General features: G+C 39.2%; 3 protein-coding genes across 4 annotated transcripts in view; 2 read left to right on the top strand and 1 right to left on the bottom strand.

The window, feature by feature from the left end:
* Nucleotides 1-306: 306 nt before the first annotated feature.
* LOC119723242 (ATP synthase subunit beta, mitochondrial-like) lies at nucleotides 307-6,798 on the top strand (the record flags this gene model as incomplete). The annotated part of the gene is made up of 9 exons (XM_038193807.1): nucleotides 307-544; nucleotides 790-964; nucleotides 1,708-1,829; nucleotides 2,980-3,164; nucleotides 3,554-3,712; nucleotides 4,063-4,185; nucleotides 4,684-4,896; nucleotides 5,695-5,896; nucleotides 6,175-6,798. Coding segments are annotated over 9 exons (1,512 nt in total), but the record flags the coding sequence as incomplete, so codon positions are not given.
* Nucleotides 6,799-8,833: 2,035 nt separating this feature from the next.
* LOC119723013 (uncharacterized protein C10orf67, mitochondrial-like) lies at nucleotides 8,834-19,629 on the bottom strand. Its single transcript, XM_038193483.1, has 17 exons — nucleotides 19,445-19,629; nucleotides 18,085-18,205; nucleotides 17,531-17,674; nucleotides 17,312-17,386; nucleotides 16,807-16,959; nucleotides 15,877-16,015; nucleotides 15,356-15,414; nucleotides 15,173-15,238; nucleotides 14,424-14,489; nucleotides 13,087-13,194; nucleotides 12,554-12,645; nucleotides 12,208-12,273; nucleotides 11,746-11,833; nucleotides 11,485-11,556; nucleotides 10,983-11,091; nucleotides 10,614-10,695; nucleotides 8,834-9,650 (listed from the first exon to the last, which is right to left on the bottom strand). The coding sequence occupies exons 1-17, from the start codon at nucleotides 19,585-19,587 to the stop codon at nucleotides 9,590-9,592; spliced, it is 1,644 nt and encodes a 547-aa protein (XP_038049411.1). The 5' UTR covers nucleotides 19,588-19,629; the 3' UTR covers nucleotides 8,834-9,589.
* A 311-nt stretch (nucleotides 19,630-19,940) lies between these two features.
* Nucleotides 19,941-27,542, top strand: part of LOC119723012 (ATP-dependent translocase ABCB1-like) — a 56,056-nt gene continuing 48,454 nt past the window's right edge. For both annotated transcript variants that reach the window (XM_038193481.1, XM_038193476.1), the window contains exon 1: nucleotides 19,941-20,085. The gene's annotated coding sequence lies outside the window, so the exon portion shown is untranslated. The remainder of the gene's footprint in view (nucleotides 20,086-27,542) is intronic.

Genomic DNA, 27,542 nt, shown 5'->3' with positions numbered 1-27,542 from the left:
CGCAGGTTAGGAGCAGGTCGTGGAGTTGGTCTGGGGTGAGATCAGTTCGTTCCTTGAGGGTGGGGTCTTGTTTGGAGCCTCTCCTTGACGATGTTGCAGGCGTCGTTGATGCATGGGTACGTTCGTGAAGAGGGAGACGACATTGAAGCTGACCATGATCTCATTGGGTTGCAATGAAGCTGGCAAAGTGGGTGGAGTTCTTGACATGGTGCTCGGTGTTGCCTACTAGCGGGTGAAGGATCTTGGCTTGTTTTTTTTTTTTTTATAAATTGTTTTGTATTTTCACATGCTGAAAGTAATTAACACATTGTTGGTATTGAAAATAAACCAAAAGGAAAGCTTTGCTTTAACTTTCCCCCAACAGGAAGGAATTATGTAGTAGAAGCCAAGACACAGGCCCAGACTGGGGCCACGGGCAAGATTGTGGCCGTCATTGGTGCTGTGGTCGATGTACAGTTTGATGAGGGCCTACCGCCTATTCTCAATGCCTTGGAGGTACAGGGACGCCCCACTAGGCTGGTGCTGGAGGTAGCACAGCATCTAGGTAAGCTTGGTGGTCTTAGGCTCCAGACTTGGAAATGTATCTCAAAATGAAAAATTAACTAAAAAAATTGAAACAATTTCCACAGATTCTCCGCATAAAATAGACATAAGAATGCCATAATTTTGTAAACACTCCAGGTTTCCAGTTCAACATAAATTCACATGAATGTTGAAAAGTTTCGCCATTGTTCCTTCTTTAAATTCACGCAATCAAATCTTGACACTTATTTTGATGAAACTTTCCAGGTGAAAACACGTGTCGTACCATCGCCATGGATGGCACAGAGGGTCTGGTCCGAGGTGACAAGTGCTTGGACATTGGCTCTCCAATCAGGATCCCCATTGGTCCCGAGACGCTAGGCCGCATCATGAATGTCATCGGGGAACCCATCGACGAGAGAGGCCCCATCGTTACAGCCAGGTAAATAAAGGAAATGGTTGCCCATGCTGGATTCAGAACAGCTTCTGATACAGGCGAGTCTCGTTATAACAAACTCGTTCGGACTTTGCCAAATTGTTTGTTATATCAGAATTTTGTATTAAGAGGAACATCAGTACCATTCATTGTGCATATAAATGCACAGTCGGGACCAAGGCTTTATGTTTGTTATAACCAGAATTTAGTATTAACAGTGTTTTTACTAACGAGAGTCGACTGTATATGCTGTCCTAGTTCCAGTGGGGATGTAAGTGCCCTAACCCAATAAAGACCAGATAATAAGGAAACTACCAATAATGGTTATGGCAGCTGATTCAGGCTATTGTAATTCCAGTGGGATTAAGTGTTGGTTCATACTTTTAGAAAGGTTAACCATGCTGGATAAAGAACGGCACTGTTCTAATTCCAGTGGGGATTTATAGTGTTGGTTCGTACTTCAGAGTAGTTAATCATGCTGGATCAAGAAAGGCAGTTGATACTGGCTGCTCCATTTCCAGTAGGGTATTAGGGATATTTCAAACTTCACATGAAAGCGATAGCAAAGAAAATTTCATGACATCATTAGTAAGAAGTTGAAGTGTGACATTTGCCGCTATTCAAACAAATTCACTGTACCTTAAGTTCTATGAAGGTTGTTGAAATATCATTTCAACCTGTGACTTTTTAATACATTTTTTCAATTTTTTCCTAATAACTTCTTCTTTTTTTTTTCTTTTTTTTTACAGCAAAGCAGGTATTCACCAGGAGGCTCCGGAGTTTGTGGAGATGAACTTGACCCAGGAAATCCTGGTGACTGGTATCAAGGTGGTGGACCTTCTAGCCCCCTACGCTAAGGGAGGCAAGATCGGTAAGGGAAGAGCTGTGGAAATTGAAACGCTTGAAATAATTAAAGAATAGTCTGTATGGTTTACTGCCCTGAATTTTTTTATACCAGAGAACCCGAATAAAGAGTTTATATTCAGGTTTTTGTCTGAGCCTTTACCAGGATTTCAAGCTGTAAAGCTTGGGGGAGTGTATTACCAGATGAATGCCTAACACTAGCAGGGAACAATAGCATCGCTTGACTGAACAACTTGCTGGCATGCCTATAAATTTCTGAACACATGCAGATTTTCAAACATTTAATATCCAATGTAATACTTGTTTTTGTCAAGTAATGAAACAATCTATTATTTTTTGAATCGTTGAAAATGGTGCTTGAACAATTGAAAGTCTGAATCTTTGGACTGCACCTATAGGTCTATGTCCATACGTGCAGAGTGTATGGTGTATGTGTGTCTGGGTGTCCAGACTGTGTGGATGGCCGCCTGTGGTTTGGTCAATTGACCTTTCGCCGTTTGCGAGTTAGCCACGCCCCTCAGACAACCCTATGGAATTTTGTACATTAACTTTTGTTTGTCTCAGATTTTGTGCGTTCCGCATCTATTTAGTGGGGTGCTGTGGTCCAATGGTTACGGTGTTCGACTCGTGTGCTGTGGTACATGGGTTCGAATCCTGACCGTGATGGGAACATGGTGCTTGTGCTCTTGAGCAAGACACTTTACTATTATTGTTTCGTCCTTCGGATGGGACTTAAATCCATAGGTCCCGTGTGTTGTGTGATGCACGTTAAAGAACCCAGAAACACTTATCGCTAAGAGAAGGGGTTTGCCCTGGTGTTTCTGGCAGTGGCTGCAATATGCGCCACAGCACCTTGTAAACCCTTATAAGGTGCTACATAGTGGGTCTCGCATTTCTCATTAACTTCATTTACCTGTCTTTAATAATAGACATAATTTCCTGCACCTTGAGAACCTAATTGTTGGTAGATACGTACGCTATATAAGACTTCAGTATTTATTATTATTTGTATATCATGTAAATGGACACTATTTCATAAGCTGCGCTGACGCGATTCTACCGCTATAGGTTAATTGCCTGAAGTGAACAACCAGATAATGTTACAGTGGGCTGGGTGGAAGATAAACAACAACATTTTTTTGTTTTCTCGTTGACAGGTCTGTTCGGCGGTGCCGGCGTGGGCAAGACCGTACTGATCATAGAACTTATCAACAACGTGGCCAAGGCTCACGGTGGTTACTCTGTCTTCGCCGGTGTCGGGGAGCGCACCCGCGAGGGCAACGATCTCTACCATGAGATGATAGAGGGCGGTATCATCAGCCTCACGGACGACACCTCCAAGGTGTGTTCTGAAAATCCCCAACTGTTGGTTAGGCTGAAGTCTGTAGATCATGAAAAGCAGGATCATTTTTATTATAACTCCATTTTGTATTGTTTCTATCGTGTTTTTGGTGAACTAAAGGAGAATATTTCTATTCCCCCCTGGATGGGGTGCCTGTCCATCAGAGGTTACTCCTCAGCTTATACCAGTACCAGCTTCTAAGCTTGGTGGAGATCAAGTTGTAATAAAGTGCGTTGCCCAGGGACACAACATGGCCTGCAACTAGATTCAAACGCCTTGCCACCCAATTGTGAATCACATCCCTTAAGAATCTTACATGCTGCCCCTGATGAAAGTCGCCCTCAGCTGGCATTTGAATCGTCTGAAGAATGTCTCGATTCTACCCCTAGGTGGCGCTAGTGTACGGTCAGATGAATGAGCCGCCAGGCGCCCGTGCCCGCGTCGCCCTGACTGGACTGACCGTGGCCGAGTACTTCCGTGACCAGGAGGGACAAGACGTGCTGCTCTTCATCGACAACATCTTCCGATTCACCCAGGCTGGCTCTGAGGTAAGATTGGACTTTTGTTCCCTCCGCCCTCCACCCAAACCCTAACCCAAACCCTGACAACCAGTTGAAACCAAAACTGTCTAAGAGAGTCGGGGTTAAGGAAAACAAAGTTCCTTTGCAATAAGGCATGCTTGTGGTTGTTATCCGTACACAAGTGTGTAAGAAACAAAGGGAAAGTAACTCGGATCAGCTCCACATGTCTGCTGCTTGTCCCGTGCGGCAGACAAACTAATACTGGTCCTACAAAATACCATCAGAAATTTCAGAATTAGACACGAGAATTATTAACTCTATTACAACAACTTTTCAATTTGTTTATCCTGGTACCCTCTATTTTGTTCCTTTGACAGGTGTCTGCCTTGCTGGGTCGCATCCCGTCCGCTGTGGGTTACCAGCCAACCCTGGCCACGGACATGGGTACCATGCAGGAAAGGATCACCACCACCAAGAAGGGATCCATCACTTCGGTGCAGGTAAATGGCCGCCAGGTTGGCCGGTAAATTTTATAACACATTTTCCTGTGGATTGTAGTAAATTGGCAAAGTGTGTAATTGGCTTGTGATTAACAACTCAGATGTATTGGGGGATCAGAACCAACAGTGGCTTGTGAATTGAAGTCCAAATGCCATGTGATTAGAGGTAAAAGTGGCTGGTGAATCAAGTCCAAATGGCTTCTGTTTACAAACAAAAGTGGCTTGTGAACAGAAGCTAAAATGGCTTGTGTTTGGATTTTTGGAAGCCAATATGGCTTGTAAGTAGAAGCCACAGTGGCTTGTGGTCAGCAGCAAAAGTCACAGTAAAAAAGTAAACAACAGTAAAAAGTAATATGTCCAAAGCTGCCAAATTGGCTCATTTGTGGAAGCCAAAAACTAACAAATTTTAACTCAAGTGTCTTTTGAAAATCATCAGGTAGGCATCAGTGAATCTGCACCACTAGAAATGAGCATTGTTTCTTGTCACTTTTTTGCCAGGCAATCTATGTGCCCGCTGACGACTTGACCGATCCCGCTCCTGCCACCGCTTTTGCTCACTTGGACGCCACCACCGTGCTGTCCCGAGGCATTGCTGAGCTGGGTATCTACCCCGCCGTGGATCCGCTGGACTCCACCTCCCGTATGATGGACCCCAACGTGGTCGGCGAAGAGCATTACTCCGTCGCCAGAGGCGTGCAGAAGATCCTTCAGGTAATTACGAGTTTCTTAAAGGGCGCCCTCACCGGCTCTTACCGGTAGAATCAATAACCAATTTAGGGACCTGTTACGCATACATTATCCTTTGCATCAAGACATGCTTATGTCCTCCCCATGCATTAAGTGTGTAAGAAACAAAGGTAGAGAAATCTCGGGTCGGCTCCACATGTGGACCGCTGTTTCATGCGGCACACAAACTAAATCTGACCCTACAACTGTTTGCTGCGTCACAAAAAAAAATCATGACAAACTTTCTTCCAATGTTTTTTTAATACAGCCCCTTAGGCCAAAAAAAAAAAGTCTCCAGTTTCTGGTATGCGCGCGCGTCGCCGTAGCCATGCGCGTCAGCAAAATGAAAAAGTTTTTTTTTCAATACAAGATGATGTCTCAAAACCGCCAAACTCACTGGTTTGACTGGAATCCTGCTGCTGCACAATTTTAACGTGTTTTTAGATGGGGTTATGAACGAGAATAAGCTTTATGTGGCCTCTCTGGACTCCCATATATTTGCACTAAGTTTAGTCGGGCACCATTTGCAGTCGTCAGCCGACATTTTTAGCCAAAAAACCCAAAAAAAAACAGGTAAAAAAAAAAAAAAAACGCGTCGCCGCACCACTTTTGGGGCAAGCTCCATACCAGAAACCGGAGAGGTTTTTTTTGGCCTTAAATAGGTTGATTTTCATGTGCTGACGTATATTCATTATTTAGCCCTCTCAGCTCGTTCCAAAATGCTTAAAATTAAAATTAAAAACAAATTATCTGGAGATTTTATATTTTTTATTTTTTTCTCAGGACTACCGTTCGCTTCAGGACATCATCGCCATTCTGGGTATGGACGAGTTGACCGAAGACGACAAGCTGACCGTGTCGCGGGCCCGTAAGATCACTCGTTTCCTGTCCCAGCCCTTCTCGGTGGCCGAGGTCTTCACCGGTTCCCCAGGCAAGCTGGTACCCATCGCCGACACCATCTTGGGATTCAAGCAGATCCTGAACGGTATGGGCCACAGGCTGTTGAATGTCTCCCAAGAATTGCAGAATTCTTTCGGAAAAATCCTTTGCATCAAGACATGCTTGTGTTCTTCCCATGCATTTCGTGTGTAAGAAACAAAGGCAGAAGAAATGGGTCAGCTCCACATGTGTACCGCCGTTTCATGCGTCACACAAACTAAATCTGACCCAACAACTGTTTCATGTGGAAATATTGTCCCTGCTATGTAGGATCTTGTAGGAAAGTGGAAAAAACTTAATTTGTAATTTTTGATTCTTTCACAGGAGATTATGATCATCTTCCCGAGATTGCCTTCTATATGGTGGGCGACATCAGCGAGGTTATAGCAAAGGCGGAGAAACTGGCCGAGGATCAATAGTAGAGGGCGCACTTCAGCACGCGCTGCCCGTCGGTATTGTACTGCAGTGCTTCAGCCTGTAGATTTATTAACAGATTTGAATAAGATATGAGGTCACGTGATCTTGGAAGAAGTCTCGGGCCAGGTTTTTTTGTTTATCTATTTAAGAGTTTTTCTTTGATTTGATGCAAAATTTGAAGTTTTGTTTGTATACAGCATCATGAAGATTGAACGACAATGTTGAAGTGGTTGAGGATTTTAAAAATTATTTGCTTTGATACTAGTTAGTAGGCCTTAAAAGAGTTTGACAGACCTGAACATAGTAATGGTTTATCAACAAGATGCAAAGGTTAAAATATCTGTTTACAGTAATTGAGGTAATAGAATTAGGCTGCCCACATCAGCAACAAATTTGTGATCAGAAAACATTCAAGATTCATTCAGTTCTAAAAAGCATAGAAATGTCCATTGTTTCAAACTGCAATGACTCCAAATATTTTGAAGACTTTCTTTCAAACTTTGCTCACCGTAAGTTTAAGTTAAATAACGTAGACTTAGAAATGTCCATTGTTTCAAACTGCAATGACTCCAAATATTTTGAAGACTTTCTTTCAAACTTTGCTCACCGTAAGTTTAAGTTAAATAATGTAGACTTGACTCAAGTCGGACTTTGTGTGGGTTTCAGAAGAAAAAAAAAGAACTTTCACAAAAGCACTTCAAGAAGCACAAGTTTCACTTAAACACACGTTCCACAGTGTTATAACAATGCGCACTTATGTGTACGCATTGTCGTGTTTTACTGTACGCCTGAGGACAACCTATTGTGTTTCCCTTTGTCCCTGTACTTTAACACTTTCCCATAGACTAAGCACGTAAACGTACGATCGAGGACAGTTTCGAACAAAAGCACCGTCGTTCGAGGACTGAAAGGATCTTTTGTTCTCCCTTTGTGTGTCTGTCCTCGATCGAAATACAATACAAGAGCGCACACGCATGTGTGTTCACATGTGCAGAACATGTGCTTACATGTGATTTCACAAAGTCAGAAGTCCGACCTGATCAATCTGCATCAGCACCCCCCCCCAGCACGTATGCAAAATATATGCATCAATGCATATGCAACATCATCAATATGCATTATTCCCTGCAACAGCTTGACCAATCAGAGTCGCCATTCTTTAAAAACTAATTCATTTTTTTTCAGTAGGTATGGGAGGGTGGATAACAATCTGCAAAAGTTAAAAACATTGAACTTAAAATATTGAAACAAACTTGTTTAGTACTAATATGAAGTGTATGTTATATATTGTCTAACTGAAATATTGTGACATTTGAATGTACGAGTGCGTTTATCTGTTTCTACTCCGCTCCATGGGATGCGTGTGCGTTCTCCACGAAACTTTGGCTATGCGAATATTCAGAATGAATTTCAAAACAATCTGCGTGTGTTTTTAGGAATAAAAAGCTAAAAAATTAAAATGTTGGTAGGCTCCTACCCAAATGGGTTGATTAGCTACATCGACTGTGTACAGACATTTGGCACATTGACCAAGTCTGGTTTTTGAACTCGCACGAAAATAACATGTACATGTACATTTTTAACATGTTGGTCTTGATTTGATGCACGAGGGCGCGTGTTATACACAGCTCATATCTTGACCATGCATGCAGTAGTGCATAGAGTAAGCAGCCCGCAGAACTGTACAGACCTATAAATATGCGTGTGATTACTACAGGCACAGAACAAGTGAAACCTAGACTTGGGCCAAATCTAGTTATAACCCCATATTCACAAATACCTCAGACAGTTTATACCCATTCTTATTGGTCGAGAGCCCGTCACGTGGCTGGTCTTAAACGAATGATAATGACATGGCTGGCTGGTCTTAAACGCTTTTCCAGTGTCACATGAAATTTGGACTCCTATGAAATCATGCTACCAGTGAGTCAGTATTTCGTCCTTAATTCGCAACGCACTCACCACAGCTGCATTTGCACGCCATTGTGCAGGACGCGTGATGCGCCAATCTCCATAAAAGGAGTTGTTTACGTCTTACTCCATGCTGGACACTCCATTATATAGCTAGAGGGGTGTTTTGAAAAACAGAAAGTAAAATTATTGAACACAATCGTTGGAAATTTTGTATTTTTACTTGTTTTGACTTTTGGACCGAAAAGTTTTGATTTTTTGACCAAAGACGCCTTGGGTAATTATCAGCATTCCTGACTCCAACCAGTCTTAAACATAGTGTTTAATACCGACCAAGCCCACATTTATTCCCTTATTAATGTTATCCTTAATACTTTATTCCGTTTCGGAAGTTCGCTTAAACTTGATCGTCTGGTTGACGGAACCCACATGAAGATTTTCTCATCACCTTCGTTAGTAGAACAGAAAGGTAATTTGCAAAATGAATATTGTGGAGGTTGCGATAATAAACATTCGTACTACTTAGAATTGTGTGTTGTATTTGACAAATTTGTGCTTTATTCTAGTAAGAGTTTCTAAAACAAATTATTTTTGTCTTTGAAAACAAACATCTCACCTTAAAAAAAGGTAACACAGGATTCGGAAAATACAAGTGTATTATATCCATGTTTTATTGTTCAAAATGATTGCTCAAAACAATGCCAAGCATTAAAATACAACTACATGTAAACCCTTTTAACTGTACAAATATTACAATTATATAAATTATCACTTTAAAAACAAAATATCTCAATATAAACAAATATTTACAACATTTTACATTAACAATCATACAAAATATATTAAATGTCAAAAATTGGTTATTTTGGACAGAAAGGGAGTAATAACTGGTTAAAAAAAATCACCACATAACTTGGGACAATAAAAAGCTTGTTCCACATTTTGTTCAGAATTTTGTAATGTATACAAAATTAAAATTGTTGGGAAAAATGTGTAGCTTTTGTGAACAAAGTATTTAATTGCTAGGGCTGATACATTCGGTACTACATTTTGCTTCAAATCTATCCAAAGTAAAGTCAAATTTGCTAGTGTAATGAGAAGATGGGGTACCAGACTAAATTGAAATGTAAAGCCGTGCCCGAATGACCTGGCTACAGCTTGGACAGTTTTACACAAGTCTATGCGAAGTGGCTGCAGCCGCTACCATAGACACTACGTGACTTTTAAACCATGGTAAAGTGATACAAACACTGCCGAACTACACACTGGCTTTTATACTGCGTGCCAAAAATGATTACTAATCGTTATAATGATCAATTTTGTTTGTGTTGAAGTCAACATGCTGGGGATTTTTTTGTTGTCCAAATTACAATCGTTTGTTCAATTGCTTCGTAAGTCCAACGATGTTCTCTCACGCTGATGGTAATACTATAACCTGACCAGATGTAGATGGACGGCTATCTATCTTCCATCTGAAAAAAATTATTAAAATTAAGCTCTTTTTTTTTAGTAAAATAATGTGATAAACTGCGTCAAGGCTTTTAATTACACAATTATCAATTAAATGATTGTGCATGTATTTCTCTTTTACCATTGGTCATTCCAAAAGCTTTATATGGACCTTTTCCATATGTGGCCATAAGCCCCGCCCACCTCTGCTTTCTGTACATTTCTCACTGTGCTTTATATGGACTTGTTCTATACTTGGCCAATAAGCCCCGCCCACCTCTGCTTTCTGTACATTTCTCACTGTGCTACACATGTATATGGATTTCTTTTCCATATTTGGCCATAAGCCCCGCCCATCTCTGCTTTCTGTACATTTTTCATTGTGCTTTATATGGACTTCCTCCATACGTGGCCATAAGCCACGCCCACCTCTGCTTTCTGGACATTTCTCACTGCTTTATATGGACTTTTTCCATATGTGGCCATAAGCCCCGCCCACCTCTGCTTTCTGTACATTTCTCACTGTGCTTGTATATGGACTTTTTCCATACGTGGCCATAAGCCACGCCCACCTCTGCTTTCTGTACATTTCTCACTGTGCTATACATGTATATGTTTTTTTTCCCATATTTGGCCATAAGCCCCGCCCATCTCTGCTTTCTGTACATTTCTCACTGTGCTTTATATGGACTTTTCCCATACGTGGCCATAAGCCCCGCCCCCTCTGCTTTCTGTACATTTCTCACTGTGCTATACATGTACATGAACTTTTTTTCCATATTTGGCCATAAGCCCTGCCCATCTCTGCTACCTGTACATATTTCTCGCTGTGCTTGTTGCTTGAGCTACTGTGGTTCACCTGACAAAAAGTCAGGTTCTAATTGGTCAATGCACAGTTTGATTGACAGGCAAGAAGAGTCCAGTGCTAACGATTACAAGGACTAGAGACAATCCAATTTAAAGTTGTGTTAGAATTTTTCACTTACTTTGGTGGCGGCGATGGAAGTGGAATGACACCCTCAAGGTCCGAGTCCTCATCAACTTCGTCATTGTCAACGATTTGAGAAGCTAAAAAAACACGAAAAAAAACAAAAACACGATGAACCTGGTAAAGCTCTTTCTAGAGGGGAACAAATTTTATTCAATTGATTCAGAATGGCTTTTCACTGGAAGCCTTTTCATGTTTCTGGTCTTCACAATGGTCTACATTAATTGGCGTCATTGGTGCTCCTATACAACAGCACTGCCCGGCTCACAAGCAACAGTGAGTCTATGCAGTACAAAGAAGTACATAGGTTGGCCCTCTGTGGGACTGGTACATATTCAAAGAATACTTGAGGAAGAAAATTTCTTACCTGCTGCAGAGAAAAGCTCCACGCCCCTGCCCGAGGGCGGCGACACAGTGTACGGTGAGATCAGGTCAAGGCGGGGGTCTCTGGCCTTTGACATCTTGCCTATCCCAGGCTGCAAAAAGAAGTCAAAGGGCAAGTTAAAAATATGTTTAAAATTTCTGAAATTAATATTAGAACACTATTTTTAGAGAGATGAATATAAGTTACAAAACTTATGAAGTATAAAAAATTGATATGTCAATATCTATTTTGACTTAATATCAATTTATCATATTTTTTTTAGAACAAAGAATGTAGTATAGCTATCAAAATTTCAGTAGTTTAAACAAAATTTGAAAACAAAATATACATATTTACGAATAACATGTGAAGATAGAAATTAATTTCAGCTGAGAGAATAGACACACATTTTCTTTTGTATCGGGGGTGAGGGGTGGGGAGGTGCGTGGGGGTTGGGGGGGGGATGGTTGGGGGAGGGCCACAAAAGTGTAGTAGTAATTCTTACCAGGGGTGGGTTTTGTCGTCTGGGTGTGTTGTTGGGTTGGCTGCTAGGTAACACGCCCAGGGGTGTGTCGGCCTGAAAATAAAAAAAACTTGTTACTCCACCAGCTTTTGAAATATGTTAGTTTGAAAGAAATCACTGTCTAATTGTTTTGTGATTGAAACAACAACTTAAACTAACTGGAACCTCATCAGGGTGCAAAGATTAACCATTTTCCCCTTAATTCCCACAGAAAATGGAAAAGTTCCCCAAGTTTCTACTTACTGCGTAAGACACTGAGGCATGGTGGAGTGTTGCTGCTTGTTTTTGCAACGTTTGCCTGACAAAACTCTCATCTTTGAGAGCATACAAGCTGGAAAGGGCAAGAGGTAAATAAACCGATGAAAAGGTGCGGACGATTTCATTTCAAAATCTACTACAAAATTGTTCCGACAATTCTACTCACTTTTTTTTAACAGAAACTTATTGTTAAACCTATGCTCCCTTTCGCATTTATAGGTACCATTACGTTACCATTACGTAATTTTACAATTAGTTTTAAGTAAAACAATCAGACCATATGTAAGTAACTGCAAATTTATACTGCTCACCTTTCATAACATTTTAAGCATTATAACTCAAAGTTTAAGTAAGTAAATTTAGTGATGTTTCTTTTTCTTCTTCTAAAATATGACTTTGTTTTGCGAGTTTCAAGAGGGAGAAATTAGGCTTTGATTTGCGACAAACCTTTTTTGCAAAATGGCAAATTTCTTCTCCCACATTCTGGTCGTCCTGGCAAGTTCTTTCTTTAATCTGAAAATGTCCATAAATTGTAGAGTCAATTTGAATTTTTGTCGTAAATACATATGTATTCATAACTGACAAATATATTTTGATTATAAATATTCATCAATGCTAATTAATATTCAAGATGACGGATTCAAAGTTATTCATATTCATTTCATCAAATCATTCATGTCAATGTCCAAACACATTTAAACCAAAACAAAAAAATCTGAATTTGAAAAAATGTCGGAATTAATCAAAAGGCATTTTATGAAAACAAAAACCCCAAAAAGAAATTTGGACAAACCTGGTTACTTCTAACTTGAGGAAGGTTTCCATCTTTTTCAGCCGCTGGAGATCCGTGTCGCTCTTAGAGGCTTCCAAAGCACTCTCTTTTTGCTGCAATATACAAAAGGCAAAGAATACACAGAAATTTGTAAGTAATTTTAAAAGTAGTTTGTAAAGTGTTAGCAATCAAACGCTAAGAGGCCTGAAGTCTGCAAAACTTTGTGATAAGGTGAACAGGCCCGGATTATCCAATACAATACACACAGCAAGCACTGTGCATAGGGCCAGCGAAAAATTTGGGGCCCACGAACATTTTGAGGGCTTACAATACCACAGTGTACCAACAGGCTTTTAGAGCTACCAGTTTGGCTTAGCTTGCTTAGTACAGCTTAGCATCAACATGAAATTGGTGCTGCTGCCTAGGGCGGAGTAGGGCCTATGGAACGCTGGTGCCTAGGCCCTATGGACCACTTAATCCAGCCCTGAAAGCGAACTGTTTTTGCTAATCAAATATCTTTTATGCTTAGCAACTCTCACGCTACGGCATGTTACCTTTTTCTCCAGAGCCACGGCTACTTTGCGTTGCTCCTCCAGCAATCGTTGCCGCTCTTCTTCCTGCTGCTGAGCCTCCTTGGCGTGCTTCTTGGCAAGCCCCACCATCTAAGAAAAAAACAACAACAACCCAAAACAAATTATTAGGAAGAAAGGTTTATAGCTTCTAAATGGCGATCTTTGAACAAAGACATAGATAGATTGGTGGACGGCATGCACGAGGCTATATAGCTCAGTTGGTAGAGCTCTAGTACAAATTCTGGAGATTGCATTTTAAAAATTGCATTTCAGTCAACGTCCCAATTCAAGCTAACTTTTTGATCAAGATTTTCGTCTTAGATCTTGTACACACTTTCAGAGGCTTAACAGCTTTTATTAGCCATAAGAAGACCTTATTTCCAATGCATACGCATTTTGTTCCCTTTTATAATCCTGCTCTCTCCCGAGTGCCCAGGAGCTATTTCGAAAAGCGTTTTGGAAATAAAGTCTGATTCAGGAACTTATTGTCACAGAGTCTCATAACTAGAAAGTAACGCTTTCTTATATTGCACCAATCTTTGAAATATCTTTCTCATCTGCAAAACTTTATTGATAAAGCTATCAATCCCAATCAGCATTGCTTGAAAAGAAAAAAAGAAAACCAGCGAAAGAAACCAATTTTTTCTTAAAAACGAGACAAGAAAGCCTGTAGAATAAAAATGATACGGAGCAAAGCGCAAAATCTGAAAACAAAACGTGACAACTACCACAAAGAATATGACGGAGGAGAATAAATGAAAGGGAAGGACGATGAATCTAAGGACAACTAAAACCTCAGCCAAAAAAGCTTTGTCCACATGAAAACGAACAAATTTTAATGTATCTTAATTCATCTTAAATCAAAATCTCACATGCTAATTTTTACCCCCCACGAACTCATTATGTATGCTGCAGTGAATGGGAATTGCAACCATGGAATGCGTGCAGTGCCAGCTGTTGAATATTCACGATCGATCTACTGACAAAATGGTAAGCAATGCATATTCATGACAAGAGTTAGATGCAAGAAGGACAAACTTTTTTACGCTCCTGTTCCTTTGTTTCGATCATCTGGAAAATTAGGAATAATAAGTTAAATGTAATTTGTCAACAACAAGAACAACAATTTTTTGGAGACACATTGAGGAAATTCAAATTGGCAAAGGGCTCCAGTTTCGTCTTTTGTTGTGAGGATTACAAAAAAAGGTCCAGTAGAAATGTGTATTTTGTTTCATAGAATCAAATATATACTCATAAGAAAGTTGATGCTCAAATATTTATAGCATAAAAGAAAAAAGAAAATTTGAAGTAAAAATCACCTCGTCTCTTGCTTTGGACATCCTGTCTTGCATATCTCGCTCCAACTGCAATCTTTGTTTATCCGCCTGAAAAAAAAAGTACAAATTAAAATGAAATTATAATTTTTAAGGAACATAATGGCACGGTTGTAGACATTAAATTATTAGTCCCACGTAGATATGCACATTCAAAGTATCACTCGAAAATCCTTATGTAAAAGCAGATGCAGTAAAAAAGAAATTAGTAATGACCAAGACATGGTTTTGAATGTTCATTGTCATAAGTGACCTGTTTTGTCAAAATCAGACTTTTCTGGGCATAAGGTCGAAAATGATATTTTTACATATTGTTAACAAATGTTCTTTTTCCTTTTAATAGGTGGTTTGTTTTTTGAAACCGGTCATTCCTGGGCAGAGTTATGCTATTTTGAAGTTCATTGTGTCGAAAAGTAGAAAACGGAGAAAATGGCCACGAACGTCACAAAACAGTTATTTCTTTAACTGATATACCTCATCAAAATCATCAAAAATAGTATATGTAGAGTTCAAATTAGGGTTTCAAACTTTTATAATATATTTTAGACATGTTCAGGATTACAAATATGCAAAAATTTGAAAATCGATAAAAATCACCCCCACAGCGTTTTTTGGCCCTATCTCAATTTCAACCTCTGCCCAGAAGCGTCTGCTTTTGACAGAACAGGTCACATATGATCGTTCGACTTGGCCCTAATTACAGGACTAAAAATTGCAATTTGTTTTTCACTTACATTTCGTCGGAGGGAGGCCATTTCTTGCTGCGCTGTCGACTTGGCTTCTTCTAATTCGTGAAGAAGCTGTGGCAAAATCGATTTGTAAAAATTGAAGTTTTTGGCTAAAGCACAATTAACATTCAAAGTGCTTTGGTTTTCTAGTTGCAAATTACGATTGCCAAAGAAAAGAACAAGAATTACCTGTTTCACTTGGACTCTTTCCTTTTCGAGATCCTTTGTTAACTTTTCAACATCCTTGTCTGTTGTGAAGAAACAAACAAACAATTGATGATAAAAGAAAATTCAGTCGTCAAATATCATGGAATATGGAACAAAGGTATGGGATATTGATAAACAAACGAACGTAGGACTGAAAGTACGAACTAACAACCAACACCCCAAGAAGAACAAACGTAACAACAATAAAACAAACAAAAACTGAACAATCAGACCTCACTGAGTTTATCAATTCATTCATCTGTGCCATCAGCTTTTTCCTCCATTCATTCAACAACCAAACAAAGAACAGTCAGATACACAAACAAACAAACACCCAGAAACAAACAGACACTCACCAAGTCACCAAACAAGCAAACAAACAAAAACCAAACAGACAGACTAACAAACAAACAAACGGACACTCACTAAGTCAACAAACAAAAGCACAAACACCCCAACAGTCACACAAACAAACAAATGCCAGCCAACAAACAGACACTCACTGAGTTCAACAATTTGTTCGTCCTTTGCATCTATAGCCTCTTCCATAGAGTCTATTCTCGTCTGTAGGCTGCCCATCTCGTCCCGGAGATGTTCCACCTCGTACACGGCACTGGGCGTGGACGCCTCGCTTCGAGGTTCCTGTAAGGTTACCAAAAAACAATTTACTGAGTTGTCACCATTGGATCCCTTCAGATAGGGATGGGATGGGAGCATGGGCTATTGAGGGGGGGGGGGGGAGGGTGAGGAAAGGGGTGAAGGGAGGTTTTTTATGGGGGGGGGGGGGAGGACGTGGTCTAGTGGTTAGGGTTTGTGACTAGTGATCAGAGAGGCCAAGGTTCAAACCTGGCTTCAAGCTATGTGCTGTGTCCTTGGGCAAGCCACTTTACCCTACTTGCCTCTCTCCACCCAAGATGTAATTATATAATCAGTGTACGCTCGGTGCTGTCCGAGAGCCTGTGACATGTGACTGGAGATGGGTTTAACTTATGACCGGGCTTCTGATGTACTCGTAATTGTGATTTGACTTGTGATTGACTTGTGATTGACTTGTGATTGACTGTGATTGACTTGGGATTGACTTGTGACTGGGCTTGCGATGTACTTTTGATCCATTACAAGTATCTTGACTACAACGCAGTCATCCTGAATTGACTTGTGACTTGACTTGTGATTTACTTGTGATTGAGCTTGTTATGTACTTGAAAATTGAGTTGTGCCTGAATTGTGATTGACTTAGGATTGACTTGTGATTGACTTAGGATTGACTTGTGATTGACTTGTGATTGACTTAGGATTGACTTGTGATTGACTTGTGACTGGGCTTGTGATTCACTTGTGATCTGTCACAAGTATCTTGACCATGACACTGTCATCCTGAATTGACTTGTGATTGACATGATTTACAACTCTGTCACAGATGATCTTTATACCTGTGCGATTTGCGCTATCTGCATCCTGAGCATGTCGATGATGCCTTCCTGTTGCGCAACCTGCTGCACCAGCTTCTCATAGTCCTCCCCGATCTGATCGTTCTTGCTGGCCAGCCGCTTCTGCTCCGCTTGCATCTTCATCCCCGCGTGTTTCTAGGGAACCAGACCGGGAATACAACCCACGTGTCAATTCAACTTCTTTGAGTGAAACTTCCAGCATGGCACCAGACTAAGGCTGCGTCCAATTTACGTGGCTATGGCTAGAAGTAACACACACATGTCTGTGGGGAGCGGCTGCAGCGGCTTCCATAGATGCATGTGTTGTAAGCCACAGCCATTTAAATCAGGCAACTAATTAAGGCTGTGTTCGAATGACTTGGCTACGGCTTAAATCACACACACGTCTATGGGACGGGGCTGCAGCCACTTCACATAGACTCGTGTGTAATTTCAAGCCATATCCAAGAAAGTCGGACATGGCTTAATAATTGGGGCTTAGCTTTACCTTCCAATCGTTGTTCAGCTTGACGACAGCATCAGCCAATTGTTGCCGGAAACTTCTTCGCACGACTTCAACCCTCTGGGAGAAACAAGTACAAAACAATTTATAAAATAAATCTTAGGATCCCAAAGAATCACGGAATCTGCAACCAAACAATGTTTAAAGTGTACAGAACAGTTGAACTTTATCAACAAGTAAATAGAAAACTGAGTAATGTATTACCTCTGAGTGCATTTTCTGCAGTTCCTCCACGCGCTCGTTGATGCGGACATACATATCCAGCGTTTTCTCCTGAAGTCTGTTCTCGTAGTCGGCCTGCATGACTTGCTTGGTGACGGCCAATTCCCGTTTCAGTCTTTGTGATTCCTGAAACACACAATCAAAATAATATTGTGACTTCTGAAATCGACAATTAAAATATGAACAAATTATTTTTCCATCATAGCTAAAAGTCTACTTTAAAAATAAAACCTCAGCATCAACTCCAGTCGTCGGTTACTTTCATCTTTAGTTTTGGATCATTTCAAAGCTTTAAATGTTATAACCAAATGGCAATATTTTAAATTTGTTTGCTAATGTTATAGCATTTGATATACTCGAAGCAAAACATAGGCCCATATTAAGAACCAGAGTCCTCCAAATCAGGGGCTAAGATCTTCTGAAGCCAAAGTCAAAAGCAGAGCCAAAATGTCAAAACATCTTTCTTAGGCTTAGGCCTACAACCTAATGGATTATTTTGGCCAAACTTGACCTATGAACTTGGACCCCGCACTGACCTTGAGGAGACCCTGTATGTCCTCTGTCATCTCCTTGAGATTGATGATGTCAGATCGCTCGGTCTGCGTGGCCCTGTCCTGACTGAAGAACCCAACTTTCTGTTGGTCGGCGATGGAAGGCCTGAGGAGTGAGGGGAATTTACACACTCATTGATATAAAATTGTTTGAATTAAGTAATTAGGAACAAGTAATAATGATACTTTCAACTTAAATTTCACAAACAGTTTGGTCTAATCTGGCATTTTCTCCATCCATAAAATATTGGCAGTGGATATTTTGCCAGAGACGGCAAACCTTAAATAAACGTTAGCTTGCCGGATATGCACTGAACATGCGCAGTTACTGTTTTTTTTTTACTTAGACATTTTCCGGTGATAAATTTTAGTCTGGCTCCATGCCAACATTGTCGTTTTATCTCCGTATTCACAAGATGGGAATCAGACCATTTTACAATTTCGGACTTTATTTCCCTTAAAAAAAAAAATCCTCCAGAGCCACAAATCTGAGAAAGAAAATGTAATAGGCCTAGGCATACTCTGCAATAAAATCTTTGAGACATGTTAAAATAATAAAAGAAGAATATTCTTATTTTTTGGTTATGGGGAAAAAAACCCTTAGAAATGTTGCCAGCGGGGATCGGGATCGAACACGGGTCTTCCCGCTCATGAGATCCATTGCTTATCCACTAGACCACAGTTGCTACACAATTGTGGTGGTAATTGAATATATCTTATAATTCAGCCCCATCTTAGAGAGTACAGTGCCCTCTGTTGATAGGGATTGCCGCCAGCAAACCTTTAGTAAACGTTAGCTTGCTGGGATTACCGCTGGCAAAATATCCACTATAGTATCACAAAATAATAATGATAATTTCAACTCAAATTTCACAAACAGTTAGGCTAAGTTTAATTTGGCATTTTCTTCATCCATAAAATATCATGCTGTGCCTAATTAAAAAAAAGACTGTTAAATCTTGGGATGTTATTTAAAGACGTTAGACTATTTTGGTCAAGAACAATAACAAGTGAAGTCGATTCAAGAATTAACATGATTAAGAAAACACCTTTTTTGGGGGGCTTGAACTTTGAAGTTTGAACAGCTTTTGCACAAAAAATTTAGGGCCTACTTCTCATCAATATTGTCCACAGTATGTGACAATAAGTATAATGTCCGATTATTTTTCCTGAAATGTACACATTCAAATTGAATGCACAAAGACTAAGTCAAAGGAGCACAAGTCACAACAATGAATCAATGTTTTGCACAACTCAACTCCGTACATCCCTATGGTCCGGAAACTGGGCAATCAAAGAAACGCTCCAAACAACCACCGTTTTTTATTGTCCCGAGGTAATTTACCGAATGTCATCATCATCATCGCCCGAAGAATCATCTCCGCTGGAGTGATCTGCGAGCATGGCATCTTCCAGCGCCAGCTTGGCGAGTTCTTGGGACGTCATTGCCACGACAGCCAGTTTCGTCTCGCTGTCCTCGTCCGCCATTTTGGTCGTTGCCAGGGCATCTGTAAACTTGTTCTACTAGTCCGTTGGTAGTCGTGTGGACTTCAGGAGTTTTCGAAATTACGGTTCCGTTTCCATTTTGGCTTCGTCTCAGGGTGTATAATCATTTTGACATCTTTAAGAATAAATACTCAAATGTTGGCCTCAAAATATTTATAGAAGTATGTTATCATGACGCACAGTAGAGACTTATTGACCCCAAACCCCCAAAGTTGGGGTTCTTAAAATGTGACGATGCCAGATCTGTAACGAAACCTAAGTGGCAAACACCTTTGTCGTAAAATTAAAAAAAAGGGAAAGTATGCGGGCTTTAAAAAGAGGGCGCTATTTACGAGTACCGTTCGCGTGAAACTTGAAAGCGATCGAAATAATCGAGAGAGAAGGCATTTTGCCGGTTTCACTTTCTGCGCTGGAGGAAGGAAAACCGAGAAATGTGACTGACAGTTTCAGAGTTTGTTGAAGACAAAATTGAAATACCAGGTAAGTAAAGCCAACGTTATAATTTGTTTTGACAATATCAACTTCCACTGCAAATTTTGACAGGACACAGACAGTCACGTCATCAGCAGTGTGCACATGACTTGGTGCAGTAGATTTTGTACATGTATAGCATTTAATAGCAACCAAGAAAAACAAACATGACAAAACAGTGTTCCACTTGAGTGAAATTTGCCCATCTGATGATCTGTTCATTGGTTTGCTCTGAAAAAAAATTTGACTGACAGTATGAGCATGGAGCTATAATAGTGATATTTGGAAGGCTAAGGGAGAAATAGGAAAGATTTCCGTATTTATTTAGGCCTAGATAGATCTCCACTTTTTCCAATTAATTTTCATTGCATCCTTTTTTAAAAAAGTTTTATCATGTTTATGGTTATTCCTCTACTTTCCATCCCCTACTCTCACTATAGAACAAGGAACAGCTCCTTTTGTTCTTCTTTACTAATCAGTAAAGTCTTACATTTGTTCTTCATGGAGATTCATTTTAACACCATTGACTCTAATGATCAAAACTGAAGACTACACAATCGCCATAATGAGAAATCATCTACGTAGTACGTGTCACGCTGTTGAATTTAGGTGTTTTTTTTTAATTTTAAACAAATACCCAATACAGTTTAGGGCCTACCCATTCCTATTGGTCGAGAGCCCGTCACATGGCCGGTCTTAACAAATGATAAAGACATGGTTCGCTTGTACAGTAATGTAAACACTTTCTAATGTCACATGAAATTTGGACTCTCATGAAATCCGGTGCCTTTTAACATTTTTTTTGGTTGTGCGCAATACAACCAGTGAATCAGTATTTCCTAGTACGAAATTCACTCTACATCAGCCCAACTGCACTTTGCGCGACATCGCGCATATGACGCGCATGCCAATTGCCTTATACAGGCATTCAACTTTTCCTCGGATCAGCTAATTTCCTCTTTTTTACTTCCCATGTGTTACTCCTAGAACTATGTACTTGCACTTGTACGCATGCGCATACTATCGTTCCGCTCCTACACCATACCCCCGCGGCGCGCTCCGAGCGATCGAACCGAAAATGACTGCGATCATTCTGCGCGCGTGCTCGTTTCAAGTGTTAGGTTGGCTCAGTGCGGAAAGGGCACATTTTTCAACATTTTTGCCGAAAACAGACAGAATCCACCGATGTTTGTTGGGTGCACATAACGTGAGTATGTCATGAGGTATTGTACGGAGTTTAGGGGCAAACTGTGCAGCGGTTCTGTGGGGAACAGCTTGGTTGGGATGGACGTTTTTGTACTTAATTAGTGTTTTGTGTTGATAACAATTTTGCGAGGTTCTGCCTCTATGAGGCTCCACTATGTGGAGCCTCATAGTTCTAGGAGTACCCATGTGTGGCATTGAAAATAGAAAAACACCGTACAAAGTCTGGGAAAAATGTGAATTTTCTCTTTTTTTGTGATTTCCCAGTTGCATGCCTGCTTATAAGGTAGTTGTAGAGGGACACTCCATATTATAATCAGAGGGGGTGTTTCATAAAACATGAAGTAAAATTGTTGAACAAAATGGTTGGCAACGTCAAGTTTTTGACTTGTTTTGATTTTGGGACCGAAAAGATTTTTTTTTTTGACCGAAAATGTATTTATGAATGGAAATAAATATGTGCTTGGTCGGTATTAAACACTCTCTTTAAGACCGGTTGGAGTCTGGAGTGCTGATAATTACCCATGCAGACTCCAACCGGTCGTAAACAGAGTTTTTAATACCCTCCCAAACACACATATTTACTCCCTTATTAAAGGGAATATACAACATTTGCAACCATCGAAAAATAAAACTACCAAGTTTTTACGAAATACCTTACTAGGATGTTGGTAAATGACAGTCTCAAGCATCTTGTAAAATTATGGCACCTGGTGTGAAGTCATTTTCAAGAAAATGGTATTTTTGTAAACATTTCCAACGGTGGTCGGCCGACCAGCGTTGGAAAAACCTAACTATTTTTCAACTACTGCTCCAAATTTACCATTTTTTTCAGTCCAAATTTTGTTTGCTATTGGTTACATGTTCATGAACGGGTGCAGGCCAGCTAGACTGGTTCCCTTGCCTTACAATTTTCCATCATCTACACGTATAAATTGATCCATTTTATCTTTTGTGGAGTCAGGGAACCAGACTACTTGAACATTTTTGTTTTTCTTGGTTTTTCCAACCTTTTCGAACACCAAACTTCAAAAATGTCAGTGTAACAATATTTGATCTATTATTATACTAACCTCTCAAATAGTTCATTTCTGAAAATTACAGCAAAAGCCAGTGATGTACATTCCCTTTAATATTAACTGTAGCCTATTTGTTTATTTGTTTATTTGATTTTTTTAAACATGGGATTTGCTAGACAGCACGCCTTTGAGTGAAGTCTTTGTGCCAAGCTGTTTGCTGACAAAGTATTAATTTACATAAATGTGTTGTGAAAGATATCATGAATGGAAGACCAATTGAAGGTGAATGTGCATGCAACTTTTATTTGTTAGAAAATACAATCTGGACATATTTGGTGCTCAACAGTGGTTGGCTGCTTTAGATTTATGAATATTCACAAAAAGCCTCAGCACAGCCAAATATGGTACAAGTAGCATTTTGTCATTGTGCTCAAAGGCTCCTCCCACTAGAAATGTTTTGCTTTCGTTTAAGGGTGCGACAAATTCTTCTGTTTTGTGCAACCTTCTACTCCTTTTAAAAGTATGAGAACTGTTTGACATCCCGTTGTGGTTAATTTTGTTCAAAGGTGCCCTTCTTTTTGAAGGGAATGTACATCATTGGCTTTTGCTGTAATTTTCAGAAATGAACTATTCGGGGGGTTAGTATAATAGATCAAATATTGTTTAACTGACATGTTTGAAGTTTTTTGTTCGAAAATGCTTGAAAAACCAAGAAAAACACAACTGTTTATGTAGTCTGGTTCCCTAACTCCACTAAAGATAATTTATAGATGTCGGAAAATTGTAAGATAAGGGAACCAGTCTAGCTGGCCTGCACACGTTCTTGAACATGTAACCAATAGCAAACAAAATTTGGACTGAAAAACAATTGTAAATTTGGAGCAGTAGTTGAAAAATAGTTAGGTTTTTCCAACGGTGGTTGGCTGACCACCGCTGGAAATGTATACAAAAATACCATTTTCTTGAAAATGACTCGACACCATGAGGTGCCATAATTTTACAGGATGCTTTTGACTGTCATTCACCAACATCCTACTAAGGTATTTCGTAAATCTTGGTAGTTTTATTTTTCGATGTTTGCAAATGTTGTATATTCCCTTTAACAGTTTAAATTTTTCATTCTTCTCCGGACAATTGAGGGCGCTGTTAACTTAGAAACTGACTTTTGTTTATGGACACTTTTATGCTGAGGCCACCTGTAAAGGCCTACCGTGCCCCAAATATTTGTGAGTTTGCTTTATATAGCGTTCCTGACTTTTGTACTTTGCTTTTGCTAATTGAATATTCACAAACCTCCTTTCTGTACGGCCAAATATGGTTACATTTTGTCCCCTTTGCCTCACAGGCTCCTCCTACGAAAGGCGAAAGTCTCTTTTTTTCTTCTTCTTCTTTTTTCTTTTTTCTTCTTTTTTCTTTTTTTTCTTTTTCTTCAAAAAGGACCAAAAAGGTATTTATGAATGGAAATAAATAGCTTGGTCAGTATGAAACACTCTCTTTCAGACCAGTTGGAGTCTGGAGTGCTGATAATTACCCATCCAGACTCCAAGGATGCAACCCTGCAAATAAATTCCCATAGACACTAGTGCTAAATGCCCATACTTCAAAATGCTTTTAAAAATACTCAGAACTCTCACAGGTATTCAAGCTGCACAGAAAAATGATGATCAACATGTCATCTTTCGTTTTCTATTCATTTTTTGGTGGGTTGACATTGACTTTTCGAGATATTCTCACCCAAAGAAGACGACCCCTATTTTCCCCAAAGCAGAAAAGTAGCCATCTTGAAAAACGATCCCTCCACAACATGGCAAAATAGCACCACTTTCGAGCCCAATAGCATCCAAAATGCTCAGAATTGGAAGCCCCAAATCCGGGCCAGAGGTTCATTACCATATCTCTTCAATTCCCCAATTTTACGTCGCTCAGAACTCTCTAATATAGAATATTTTGAGGGTATAACTTTTATTCATGAGCTCGGCGGATGGATTTAGGCCTATTTACCGGTGTGCACCCCCAAGTGGTCTTAAACAGAGTTTTTAATACCCTCCCAAACACACGTTTATTCCCTTATTAACATTAACTGTAGGCCTATTTGTTTATTTGATTGTTTTTTTTTAAACATGGGATTTGCTAGACAGCACGCCTTTGAGTGAAGTCTTAGTGCCAAGCTGTTTGCTGACAAAGTATTAATTTACATAAATGTGTTGTGAAAGATATCATGAATGGAAGACCAATTGAAGGCGAATATGCATGCAAATTTTATTTCTTAGAAAATACAATATCTGGACATATTTGGTGCTCAACAGTGGTTGGCTGCTTTAGATTGATGAATATTCACAAGAAGCCTCAGCACAGCCAAATATGGTACAAGTACCGGTAGCATTTTGTCATCGTGCTCAAAGGCTCCTCCCACTAGAAATGTTTTGCTTTCGTTTAAGGGTGCGACGAATTCTTCTGTTTTGTGCAACTTTCTACTCCTTTTAAAAGTATGAAAACTGTTTGACATCCCGTTGTGGTTAATTTTGTTGAAAGGTGCCCTTCTTTTTAAAGGGAATGTACATCATTGGCTTTTGCTGTAATTTTCAGAAATGAACTATTTGGGGGGTTAGTATAATAGATCAAATATTGTTTAACTGACATGTTTGAAGTTTTGTGTTCGAAAATGCTTGAAAAACCAAGAAAAACACAACTGTTTATGTAGTCTGGTTCCCTGACTCCACTAAAGATAAAATGGATCAATTATAGATGTCGGAAAATTGTAAGATAAGGGAACCAGTCTAGCTGGCCTGCACACGTTCTTGAACATGTAACCAATAGCAAACAAAATTTGGACTGAAAAACAATTGTAAATTTGGAGCAGTAGTTGAAAAATAGTTAGGTTTTTCCAACGGTGGTTGGCTGACCACCGTTGGAAATGTATACAAAAATACCATTTTCTTGAAAATGACTCGACACCAGGTGCCATAATTTTACAGGATGCTTTTGACTGTCATTCACCAACATCCTACTAAGGTATTTCGTAAATCTTGGTAGTTTTATTTTTCGATGTTTGCAAATGTTGTATATTCCCTTTAACAGTTTAAATTTTTCATTCTTCTCCGGACAATTGAGGGCGCTGTTAACTTAGAAACTGACTTTTGTTTATGGACACTTTTATGCTGAGGCCACCTGTAAAGGCCTACCGTGCCCCAAATATTTGTGAGTTTGCTTTATATAGCGTTCCTGACTTTTGTACTTTGCTTTTGCTAATTGAATATTCACAAACCTCCTTTCTGTACGGCCAAATATGGTTACATTTTGTCCCCTTTGCCTCACAGGCTCCTCCTACGAAAGGCGAAAGTCTCTTTTTTTTTCTTCTTCTTTTTTCTTTTTTCTTCTTTTTTCTTTTTTTTTCTTTTTCTTCAAAAAGGACCAAAAAGGTATTTATGAATGGAAATAAATAGCTTGGTCAGTATGAAACACTCTCTTTCAGACCAGTTGGAGTCTGGAGTGCTGATAATTACCCATCCAGACTCCAAGGATGCAACCCTGCAAATAAATTCCCATAGATACTAGTGCTAAATGCCCATACTTCAAAATTCTTTTAAAAATACTCAGAACTCTCACAGGTATTCAAGCTGCACAGAAAAATGATGATCAACATGTCATCTTTCGTTTTCTATTCATTTTTTGGTGGGTTGACATTGACTTTTGCTTTATAGCGTTCCTGACTTTTGTACTTTGCTTTTGGGCAATTCTCCATGGGAGAGCAAAAAATGTCAAAAATAAATATTGACATATTAAACCTTTTTCGTACTTTTTCCAGACCTCAATTAAATGGGGAATTCAGTTCAAAAAACGAAATTAAAAAAAAATACATATTTCTGATAAAAACAGTGATTTTTGCAATTTATGATTAAAAACGTTCAGATTTGGTAAAAAAATAAAATTTTGTGTATGTATTACTTTCTGAATTATAGGGAAAAGATTTGATTTATTTTATGATGTTACAAGTTACTAACATTACTCAGGGTCATTAAAAAAAAATCTAAAAATATAAATATATATATATATATAGTGTAGGCCTTCATTTAAAAATGTCAAAATTAGCACGTAATTCCGTTACCGAAAAAATGGCAAAAGTTACTTTTTTCACAAATTTTCTTGTTTTTTTTCTACAAATCATGTATGTTGAGAAAAGACCCTACTATAAACATAAATGAAAAATAAAAACTTTAAAATAGTAATTTCTTGGCATTTTTCCAAGTGGTAACGGAATTACGAAACAGTAACGGAATTACGGTAACGGAATTACGCATGCACAAAGTATGCACACTTCCCCCAGATTATGTACATGACATATTAAATAGGAGATTTGCATGTAAACCTTGGACAATAACTTTAAATACTAAATTACTTGTTAAATCATTTCCCTCTTTAATTTGCTATTATACAATTAAAAAAATCAGATGTTTCATTGATATTTTTTACTTTTACTTTTTCTTTTTTACTATTTAAAAAATGCTAATAGTTGTTTGGATGCTTAAAGGGAATATACAACATTTGCAAACATCAGAAAATAAAACTACCAAGTTTTTACGAAATACCTTACTACACTGTAGGATGTTAGTAAATGACAGTCTAAAGCATCCTGTAAAATTATGGCACCTGGTGTGAAGTAATTTTCAAAAAAATGATATTTTTGTATACATTTCCAACGGTGGTCGGCCGACCACCGTTGGAAAATCCTAACTATTTTTCAACTACTGCTTCAACTTTACACTCTTTCCAGTCCAAATTTTGTTTGCTACACCTATTTGTTACATGTTCATGAACGGGTGCAGGCCAGCTAGTCTGGTTCCCTTACCTTCCACTTTTCCAGCATCTATAAATTGATCCATTTTACCTTTAGTGGAGTTAAGGAACCAGACTACTTGAACAGTTTTGTTTTTCTTGGTTTTCCAGCATTTTTCGAACGCAAAACTTCAAACATGTGAGTGTAACAATATTTGATCTATTATACTAACCCCTCAAATAGTTCATTTCTGAAAATTACACCAAAAGCCAATGATGTACATTCCCTTTAAATATGTTGCCAAAGCCGTTGTCTGGTACCCAGAGAAAATATATTCCACAACAAGTATATGAAAGTTGAGTACCAGACTGTACTTGTACTTCTACTTGGCATAACAACTTGGCAACATCTTCCCTTGCTCAGAGATGCCAACCAGTACAGTTTTATTGTATTTTCCACGATAAACTAGT

This window comes from Patiria miniata, unplaced genomic scaffold (assembly GCF_015706575.1).
Source record: "Patiria miniata isolate m_02_andy unplaced genomic scaffold, ASM1570657v1 HiC_scaffold_16, whole genome shotgun sequence".
In the NCBI taxonomy this organism is placed as follows: domain Eukaryota; kingdom Metazoa; phylum Echinodermata; class Asteroidea; order Valvatida; family Asterinidae; genus Patiria; species Patiria miniata.
This window is presented reverse-complemented; position numbering and strand designations above follow the sequence as displayed.

Coding starts and splice junctions, on each gene's coding strand:
- LOC119723013 (XM_038193483.1), bottom strand. CDS start 19,587: ATGGCGGACGAGGACAGCGAGACGAAACTGGCTGTCGTGGCAATGACG. Junction 12,646..13,086: donor CCGTGGCTCTGGAGAAAAAG/GTAACATGCCGT, acceptor TGTATATTGCAG/CAAAAAGAGAGTGCTTTGGA. Junction 11,557..11,745: donor ATGCCTCAGTGTCTTACGCA/GTAAGTAGAAAC, acceptor TTTTATTTTCAG/GCCGACACACCCCTGGGCGT.